The 10,787-nt window shown below is 41.5% G+C and overlaps 1 protein-coding gene across 1 annotated transcript in view; it reads right to left on the reverse strand.

Moving 5' to 3' along the window:
* BAHCC1 (BAH domain and coiled-coil containing 1) overlaps nt 1-10,117 on the reverse strand; it is a 144,485-nt gene extending 134,368 nt beyond the window's left edge. The window contains exons 1-2 of the mRNA XM_070736767.1: nt 9,506-10,117; nt 5,121-5,501 (exon numbers count right to left, since the gene is read on the reverse strand). Coding sequence (XP_070592868.1) covers nt 5,121-5,286 — 166 coding nt within the window. The 5' untranslated portion in view covers nt 5,287-5,501; nt 9,506-10,117. The remainder of the gene's footprint in view (nt 1-5,120; nt 5,502-9,505) is intronic.
* Between the last annotated feature and the right edge of the window lie 670 nt (nt 10,118-10,787).

A 10,787-nucleotide genomic window follows, 5' to 3' on the forward strand; every position in this document is an offset into this window, starting at 1 on the left:
CAGCAGGAAATGATGGACTCCAGAAGTCTGACCAATTAAATTTAGACTCATGAAAAGTCATGAATAGCTTGGTGGCTAGTAAACTACAATTTTTATTAACTTGAACAATGTTTCTGTAAGAATAAGTAGAATCTTTCCCATGAATGGCCCTTATGTAATTTATTTAACTTTGTGAACCTTGCCAAAGCCTTGAATATTTTTAGCTCTTTCTGTTCTAGGATTTGGCATTCCTTTTTTTCTTTTTTTATATAAAAGAAAGTGTGATTTTCTGAAATGATATTTTTAGGCTTCTGCTTGTTATTTTAAACAGTCTTCCTTTATTTGGATTTGCATATGGTGAACAGCCTCTGCTCAGGATTAGGTCTGTTTTGAAGATGCAGTTGTGTAAATTTTGCACTAGAATAATTGCTTTGCTTGTGGAAATACAGCTATGCCTCTAAATTAGCACACACAGATTAGTTGCTGTGCCAAAAAATGTTTTATATGAATAATTAGACAAGATAGTAGAGCAATTCCCAGTGGAATAATGTACATTTCAAAAATGAACTTTAATTTCTGTGCCTGCACGTGCGCATACACTCACTCATGTACAACCACAACTGCCTTGTGTAACCATGTGCGCCTTCTCATTCTTGTGCAAAAGATCAGCACTGGCAGTTTCTAGTTGTTATCTCTGCATTGCCTTTCATGTCTTATGCCACTTGTCATTTATAAGTAAAGATGGTTAGAGTCTTTAGAATACACCTTTGAATATTAACTCCTTTAGCACCTATTCAGTGATGGCAACCATGTTGCAGAAACAGATTGGTGTCTTAATGAAGTATTTATTAAAATTTATTTTTGAAGAAATGTGGGGGGCATGGGAGAAAAAAAATGACAATTTGGAATGGGGAGAGAGAATCCTTTTTAGAGCCTTCCTGTCTATAGAATTCCTGGTCTCCCTTATTCCATTTAATGATAAATTAAATCTATTTGAAATTCTAGTATTCCTTTCAAAGCCCCTCCCCCTCCCAAGCCTAGAATGACTGTCCATTTTCATTCAAACAAAACGTCTGAGCCTTTTACCATGCTTACAAAACTCCGTCCTTTCTGAACAGTTATTACTTTTTCTCCTTTTTAGTTATCTGGGATGGCATAATTATTTAACAAGTTATCACAAATGATTTCTATTTATTACAACACACACACACCCATACACACACAGACCTTTAATAATGTATATATACCTAGATGCTGAGATGATATAGTTTTTAGGTTTTCTTTCTACCACCTTTCTTTGGTAAGGTTCTTGCATGGGTATAAAAGAATCAACAGCAATGAGAAAATTCAAACAGCTTCAGGCAGGAATAATGATGAATAATACTGCTAATATCCTCCCCCCCCCCCTTCTTTCTTTCTTTCTTTAAAATTTTCACAGCTTTGACTTTGGACCATCTGTATGGGAGATGCATGTGTGTGTACACACACATACGCACACAAATCTAATGCACAAAAAATAATGAGACAAAACATTTTAATTGCACCTTTTGTGACAAGGTTACTAAAACAGCACTTTACCATAAAATTTCTACAGTGGGATTATAAAACTATCAGCACTCTGCTATAAGAAAAACAATTTGCTGAACATTAAAAGCTAACTTCAAAAATTCAAGGTCTCTATGGCCAGCTTTAAAACAGAAACTGTTCAGGGGTAAGGACAGGGAGGGTACAAGTTATCTCCATAAGGAGCGAATTCTGAAGGAGGAGGAAGTGTTGGAATACATGCTTGATCAATGAACGTATGCCTTGTGGAATTTTGTCTGGGAACACGTAAAAATTAAGTCCTTTCTTGTAAAGCACTTTGCGTTGCAATCTCTTCCCAGTGGATTTGCTTTGTATCTGGCCTTCTGGAGCTCAGCTTTTAACATGTTTTGCTTCTTTTACTTCCTAAAAATGTGTGTCGGTATCCACAATGTAGGTTACAAATCCTTCCCAACTATTTCCTTTAACAAGTACCCTTCGCATATTTTAATATATCACGACTATCTTGAATCGGGGCCTTCTGCGTTTCTTCATTTTATTAATCTAAATTACACAGATTACACACATTAGGATTAGGAGACACTAGTCAGCCACTCTTTATATAACAGCAAACATAGAAAAATATTTTAAAACGGCTTCAATTCCATATAACCTTAGTCTGTGTATTCACATATTTCAAATTCTGGTTCTGGAGAGGACTTTCCAGTATTATAATTGTGCGTCAGTGTCAAGATATCATCAATAATTTATTCTATTTATTGTCAGTTTGCTTCTTTAATGTAAAAGAAAAATGTGTCCAACTAAGCACCTTCTAAAAATATTTTTTTTTAAAAAAAACAATCACAGTAACAATTTTAAAAATAATTTCTCATTAGTTTAGTAAAATACTCACATTTAAAACACAGGTAGTGGAAGAAAAAAATAGAAAGCATAAAAAAGATCAATAAAAGGATTTCAAATGGCTTTGAAGCACAAGGCGTGTTGAATCCAGACTATGGAAGAAAAGCAGTGATTGACACAAATCATACTCCTCATCCAATTTGCCCAGGTTTGCATTTTAAAATGCCTTTCTGTTGTTGCTGAATGCAAACAGTTTTTAAAAAAAGATTTTACTCTGAGCATCTTCAATTTTGTATGAGACAGTATGTAAAGTATGTAAAAAGAAGGTAGATTAAAGAAAGTTAAAAATGATAACACCCTACAGAATTATGATTCATTCATTTCCAATAAAGCACAAAGTATGTGTAGCTTGTTGCATTTGTTAGGAGTTTTTAAAAATCTCATTATGCTAAAATTAATTAATAATTTGCAGTTGGATATGCCATTTAAAAAATAATAATAAATGTCTGCACTCCTGTTTGATCATTTTTATCCATTCTGGTTTACCTCATACCATTCTTTTTAATCCATATACTAATTGTAATCCCATTAAAGCAGATATAATTTTATTACCATTCATAGTTTGTCAAGCTAGCAATAACAATGGCTGCTACTGCTGAGTTTAGAGAAAAATAAAAACTGTCACACATTTTCCTCTTCTGATGTTTAAAGTAACTTGTAAACAAAACTTAAGTGGCTGTGTGTGGTTTTGTAAATGTAAGATTAAATCCATACTTCCATAAATATATATTCCATAAACAACTGTACACCCAAATGAAGGTACATACTACATATTCAGAGCTGGCCACAAAATTTGAAAAACTCAACCGTATGAGAAAACCCATAAGGACAGAAATACATATAGTGAGTGGATTAAATAGAGAAGTAATACTACTTAGAGAAGCTAGTTAAGTTACACTGGAAACGTTAAACATTTGTGAATAAATAAAATGTTTCTAACGCCAGATTATTTACTTCAGATACATCTTTTAAAAAGTAAAAAACAAAAGCAGCAAGCCTACATCAGCTTCTGTGAAAACACAATGAATGGAATACATTCTGAAGTATAGCCAGAATGTTGTAAATTTCAAAACCTCTCATTCAAAACCTCTCAAAGCATCGATTACTTTTATTACAGTTTTTCCATTCCAGCTTTGGGGTAAATTGGGGAGGGGGGGGATGAATTGTTACTATTGTTTGGAATTTTGCATATTGATATATAAAACCTTATTCTAAATGATAGATACGCCATTCTGCTTTCGAAATGCCCCTTTTGCTTCCAAAGATCTTGCTTCCAAAAACATCTTAAACCAAGGGACGGGCAACTTGAAATCCTGAGCTGCTTTAGCATACGAGTGTCCCATTTTGTGCACGCATTCTCACTCATGTTCTGCAGCCAACACCTGCTATTTTGTACACCCTCCCCATCCCAGGCAATTAATTGATTAAAAATGGATGCCATGGACGATCTCTAAAGAACCTGGCACATACCACATCCCTGATTTTTTCTTGCCAAACATTGTGTCTTCCGCAAGATACCACGAGCACTTGTTAAAACTAACACATGCACTGCAAAGCCCATTCTCACCCTGACACTTCAGGGCTTTATATAGAAACAGGATTTTCTAGTCTTATACCACCAGCTCCATTAATGCTCACCCCACACATACAGCTACCCCTAATCTGAAAGAGCATTCAGCGGGGTGCTCACCTTTCTCAAACAAATAACAAAGGGAGGGGGGAGAAAGTGCCTTGTTTGTGCAAAAGAGAGAGAGACAGAGGGAGAGAAAGAAAGAAAAAAAGAAAGGGAGGAAAGAAGAAAGAAAGAAGAGGGAGGGAGGGAAAGAAAGAAAAGGGAAGGGAGGGAAGAAAGAAAGAAAGAAAGAAAGAAAGAAAGGGTTCACCCCCCCTCCCATTCGGTGGGCTTTCTCTTCTATTAAGGGGAATGTGGTGGGGGGGGGCAAGGTGAAACAGTCTTTATTTTAGCCCACTCCGACTAAAATGAAATATCCCGAGTGGGATCTGGGCCCTTTAGTATTTTGCCCCTCTCACATTTCCAAATGAAACGTTCAGATTTGCAAATCAAAAAATATTCACATATGCCCCAAAGCAAACTATGAGTATCCCGGGAATTCTGGGTCAGAAAAGGGTCATCTCCCTTGCATTTCCCAACACCCCATTTCGCAGAGTCCCCCCTGAAAAGAGTGGGGAAGAAGCCCGGTTCCCCCCTCTCAATAATCTCCCGATCCCATGAAACCTCTCTCGAGCGGGCGGGATTTTTTTCCCCTGGCTCCCACGCGCGAGGATCCGCGAGATGCAGACGCCGGGAAGGCTTCTCCGCTTGCGGAGAGAGACTGTCAGAAAACATCGCTGGACGCATTGTCGACGAGCAAAGGAAAAAATAAAATAAAATAAAATCACCCAGCCATTAAAGGATTTGCAAAAAGGGAGCATTTGGAAAGGAGAAGCAAAAAAGAGCTCCCATTTGTATTTCTCCCTTCGCAGCAACCTATGCAAAGGATCGATCTGCTTGCAATCTCCCTTTCTCCTTTTCTTTCTTTTTTGGGGGGAAAAAGGGGGGCAAGCTCAATCCTTTGGTGCCGGCAACCCCTCCCTCGTCCCCTCCGCAGTTCAGGGCGCCCGAGCCTCCCCGCCGCTCTCTCCAAAGCCCCCTTGGATCCCCTCTGCGCTCCCTTTCACCCCGGCCGCTCTGCACTGACCTGTGTGCGTAGCCATGGAGATGGGCGAGGGGAAGTATTTCCCGGGCTGGAAGTGTCCTCCGTGCTGCACCGAGTTGTGCCCGGCGGAAGCGAGGCGGCTGGAGCCGTTGCGGTGGCCCCGCTCGGCCAGGAGGGGAGGCGGAGGGGCGAACTCCCGGCCATCCATACCGGGCGCTGCAGCTTCCAACGACCGGAGGCCCCCCGAGCAGGAAAGGGGGGGCTTGTGGGACGGCCTTGCAGCGGGCGAAACTTCGCCCCTCTTCCCCTCCTTGCAGCCGCAGGAGCGGGGAAGGAAGGAAGGGGCTCCCCTCAACACGAGGCTAATCGTATCCCTCCAAGGAGCCTCCGCTTCTCGTGGCACCGGCGAGCTGGCCTCATTCTCTGCAAAGGCAAAAAGGAGAGAAGAGAAAAAGAGATCAAGCGCGTGAGGAAGCCCGTCGGCGCTGGACGGCTCGGATTTAACCGCGACCAAGAAGCGGCGACCTCGTCCTAGAAGGCCCGCTGATGGCTCCCCCCACCCCCTCAAAAAATTTAATTTATTAGATTTGTATGCCGCCCCTCTCCGAGGAAACCCTCCGAGACTGTGGAAAGTAACTCCCCCACACGCACGCACATACACCGCGCCAGGCTCTCCCTCGTTTGCCGCCTGCCTTTTCCTTTGTCGAGCGGAGCAAACTGCTTCTTACGGATTACACGGCGACCGTCAGATTAAAAAAAAAATCCTCAAAAAATACGTGGAAAATTAGAAAATGCAACAATGAGGCGCGCTTCCAGGCCTTGTATTTTTTTAAATTATTATTACCGTGAGGGAGATTCAGATAAAGCGAGAAGGCCCTAATGAAAACAGGGCCGGCGCCTCCAGTGTAAATTGGGGCGTGGAGGGGGGGGGGGGCAGCGAGGTGGTTGGAAGTGGGGAAAAAGCGCCAAGTTTTATTATTTGTTAATACAGTAGTTGGTTCAATTATGTTATTTTTAATTTTGAACTGATCGGCGTTGTGCGATTACTGGGGTTGTTTCTTTGCTGCGGTTATCCAGAAAACTCTATCTTCAAATGGATGGTTTTTGAAATGTTAATTGTTCAGGATAGGAGTCTCTTTCCTTTGCTCCTATGTTAAGTCTGATGCTTCGCTTTAGGTAAGTATGTTGTTTCTTGTGCAGACCCCCAGATAAGGAGGAAAGAGTTTGCTGGGCTTCAATTACTCAAGCTCAGAAATAAATATTTCACTGCGGACACTTGAGTGGCAAAAGTCCTGCATTCCTCCTTCAAGGGCAGGGGTTTAAATTCTACAACTGTATTCTTAGACAAAACAGTTATGTAAGGTCCTTCCTGTGCATTCATTCCATTTACACATAAGGGGTTTCTGGCTTAGACCCAATGTGTGTAACATTAGGCCAAGAGGAAGGAGGGGGGATAAAAAGATCTCAAACCAACCCCCCCTTTCCCCCCTTCAGACTTGTGCTGCACTGAAAGATCACAGTAGCTTCTGGATACAAAAAATGTGTATCTCCAGTATAAAAAACTCCACACTGAGCTATCAATGGATATTCTAATGCTTCCACAAGGGTACCCAAATTATTTTCTTTCTTTACAGTGAGGCGGTTCACCCCATGTATCTGTTCTTATAGAGAACATTGCTTGAAGAATCCACAGCTCATTCCACCCCTCCATACTGAACATGCTTACTGATTAACAGTCTGGGAGAAAGGGAAAACACATTTGCTTACCTTAATGTGTCATGATTGGAACAATGAAACAATATTTTTTTATTTACTGAACACTATTTTAAATGGTTAGGTATAAAGCTTTTTAACTCTTAACATTGCTCCACTACTTGGTGTTTGATTTAATCTATAACTGAAAACAAGGTATTAAATGACTACATATTTGCACAGCGGATAAGATTACACATGCACACATACACATGTGTGTGAGCGTACGTGCACCTACATAAAATAAGAGGGGAAAAAGAAATATGGAGAGCTTTCTATTGTTAAGTAAATGGAACCACTACGTACAAAAATTACAAGTTTCTTTATTATTGGAAATTTTAATCATCTACATATTGCCAATATTTTATATTTTGCAGTTGGGGGAATTATAAGAAAAATGTACATTCGTATCACCTCCCACCCACCCTGTTTAACAGTAAAAAATCGTCCCAGAGAAGAGCAGTAAAAAAAATTGGACTGGAGGGAGGGAGTGGTGGAAGAGTTGAAGCCTGGAAGACAAAAGCGAAATTAGCAACTTCAGCAAGTTTTGAGTTCGATACATCAATATGAAGGGAACATTGTGTATTGGTTTACCTCCCCTCCCCCTTATGATTTTTTAAAATATTTGCATATTTAAGGGGGGGGGGAGTGTATCAGACTGAAATATACCAGAAGATTAGAAATCCTGATTAGAGGTGGAGGGAAAGTTTTAGCACCAGCGTTGCAGGAACAGCACTTTTGCTACCAACATACCGTGCAGAGGATTTGTTCTAAGGCCGGGTCCATTTTAGCAATAGCTATTGCCGAGAAAAGAGGGGAAAGTCAAACCAACGTTTCTCCAAACCGGTAAGCGGGCTGGTGTGCAGCGGGAGGGCCTCCGGATCCAGTCATCTAAATCAGGAACGATCTTGCCTTCGATCTCCCTCGGCTTCTCTTTACTAAGACGGTTCTTTTACAAGCAGGAGGACGCGTCGCCGAAGAGAGCGAGGTACGTTACTTTAAAATCAATAGCCGAGCTCGGACTTCCAAAGGAACAAAAGGACGGTGTAAATTTTGTACGGTTCGGTTCCAGAGAGCTACGCCTTGTTTTAATTGGGGCAAGGATGGGATAGGTGTGTATGGGGGGGGGGGGGGATAGAATAATCCAGCGGTAGATTCTCTGGTCAATTGTATTGAGTCGCCGAGGTTTTTGCGCGGATTACAAATACGCTCTGCTCTCCTCCAAGAGGTGGACGAAGAAAGAAACTGAAGATCCGGCAGAGTTCAAACGCTTCGGCGCACTGCTCTCGGGCCTTGTCGGAAAAAACAAAAAGGGTGAGGAAGCTTCTGCAGCGCTAAGTCCTTCTCTCTTAGCCCATCGGAGATCTCTCGAGAGCGGCAGCCATCAAAAAGAGTCTGCCGCTGCTACACACCCGAAAGCTGCTTAAAAAAAACCTCTCGGCTCTCCCAAATTGCGGGGATTTCCCCCCCCCTCTCCCAGCTAAACGCACTTGGAACAATTTCATTTCGCTTAGATATTTAATTGCTTGCTTCCCTCAGAATCTTGGTTTTTTAAAAAAAAATATTTTGAAAAGTAACAATGATCATTATTATTAATGCAAAGGAAGCGAGGCTAATCAATTGTTTCGATATATTGAGCTGAGCAACAAGGCCACCACCCAAAGCATTTGGGTCATTTTCTAAAATCAAACTATTATAATCGCAATCATTGCGCAAAGGCAGAGAGAGATTGAGAGAAAGGAAGCCGAGAAACAACAGCGTGCCACTGAATTATTCAGTTTCGAGAAACCTTTTCCGTCCGTGAAAAAAAGAAATCAACTGTGGTTCACCGTTTTAAACTGGACCCAAGCAAGCAAGATGGATTTTCTTCTTTTTTAATTACAAAAAATCTTTAAGAGGCATCCTAACGGCATGTTTTTCCTCCACGGCAAAAGACATTTACCTTACCGTGCGGAAGATCAGTATTCATGCGCATACCCCGGCGGGTAAATAAATAAAAATGCATATTTTCTTTATTGTTTTCATTTTTCGTTGCAATTTAGAACCCTCAGGAATTCAAGTATTTTCTGACGGAGAGCATCTTAAACATACAGCAGGAAGGAATAGAAATCACAAAGGTCTTCTATTATGATTCATTTTAAAGAAAAATGGAGGCTGCAAATTTACATGTATTCCTTTTGCCACAATGCCCATTTGTTTCCCTTGCAAAGCAACCATTTACAGTTCCATTTTTTTTAAAAAAAGCAGATAAACTGATTAGAATTTGAGGTAAGAAATATGCGAATAATCATAGATTTTGTTAGCACCACACGGAGCAGTGCACAAAATTTCCAGGAAATAGAAGCCATTTAAAAAAATAAAATACGAACATGCATATATCTCATAAGTTTGCATTTCCTTAGAAACAAAATGCATTTTCTTTCTCAAATGGTGGGTTTTTAAAAAAAATCAATTTAGTCGAGGAAATGATACAATTGTTACATTTTTCAATCGTTCAGGTATTTGCATTGCTTTTAAATATATATATATGTGTGTATTTGCAGCAATTTGCAGTTTTGCTTATTGATATATATATATATTAGAACTGACCATTGTGAAGGTATACATATTAACAATAAATAATTTATCAACAAATCATGAACGTTCAAAATGCTAAATAAATTTTAGTTACTTACTGGAGGGAGGGGTGTTCCTTTGCACAGAGGGAACGCAATACAATTAAATCAGTGAGTGGGACTTTGTTGTATTCCTATTGGTATTTGCACTGTGCTGACTGTTGCACTGTAAATGCACTGGCTGCTGCTCCTTGCAGAAAGGAAAAAAGACCCTGTCGCGAGCTTCAGCTTCCCCAGCCTCGCATCTCAGTCGTACAAGCAACTCTCCCTGCATACTAATAAGCTCGTGCCACTCACTCAGGGTGAGCACGCTCCCTGATTGGATGCCTTCTCCTCCACGGTAATAAGCTCGTGCCACTCTCTCTGCGTAAACAGGCTTCCCAATAGGTTGGCGCAGGGCCAGGTAACTGCCAATCAGAGAACAGCAGGACTACTACTCAATCCAATGGCGCCTAATTCAAGTCCCTACAGTTGCGCAGCTCCCCTCGCGCAGCTTCCCTTTTGCTTCGGCTTGAATGGAAATGCGTAGCAATGCGAAGCGGGAGGGGAGGAAAGGGGGGAGAAAGAGAGAGAGAGAGAGACAGAAAAGCTTTGCAGAATGGGGAACTAGGGAGTCCCACCAGAAAGCTGCTTCAGCTCCTAGGCAGGCGCTCACGCCAATCAGCTGGGCAGCGGAGGGCTACTTTTTGATACTCTTTTCGCTTTGATAAATTGGACCAAGCGCCACAACGGCGAAAAGTGGGAAATCCGAGCGCTGCACAGATCAGGGCGTCAGAGACTCCGTTGCCTGCCCTCCGGCAGCTTTTAAGAGTTACTTGACAAACGAAATACCAAGAGATTTAAAGCGATTTAGGTCCTAAGCACGCTCTTAGTAAGTTCACCCGAGTCTTCAGCGCCTATGGATTTGTCTTTTAAATAATTCGAATAGGCGAATGCGCTTCGCCTCCACTTTAAAAAAGGGGGCCTTTTGCAAGCTCAGGAAAGTCCCTTTGCTTCGGGTTCTTGCTCACAAAACACATGCAAGATCCTCTGCGGTTTTATTAAAAAAAAACCCGGAGATTTGTTTGTAATCGGTCGTTCTTTCCTTTCACTTTTCACTTTTTGTCTCCCACGCTTCACGTTTCCGTGAAGGCTCCCCCCCCCCCCGCATCTCTCTGCCGCCCGTCATTTACAACCAAAATACGCCGTCTCTCGGCAGATTGCCACTTTTCTTGTAAATGGGGCAGCCGGGGGTCCGCTTTCCTACCCGCGTCGCTCCGGAGGCCCATTTAAACGCCGAAAAACCACCCTGCAGAAAGCCTTCCAAACTTTACACCGGCAATTGAGAGGTTAACCGCACGGG

This window comes from Erythrolamprus reginae, chromosome 2 (genome assembly GCF_031021105.1).
Source record: "Erythrolamprus reginae isolate rEryReg1 chromosome 2, rEryReg1.hap1, whole genome shotgun sequence".
Lineage (NCBI taxonomy): Eukaryota > Metazoa > Chordata > Lepidosauria > Squamata > Dipsadidae > Erythrolamprus > Erythrolamprus reginae.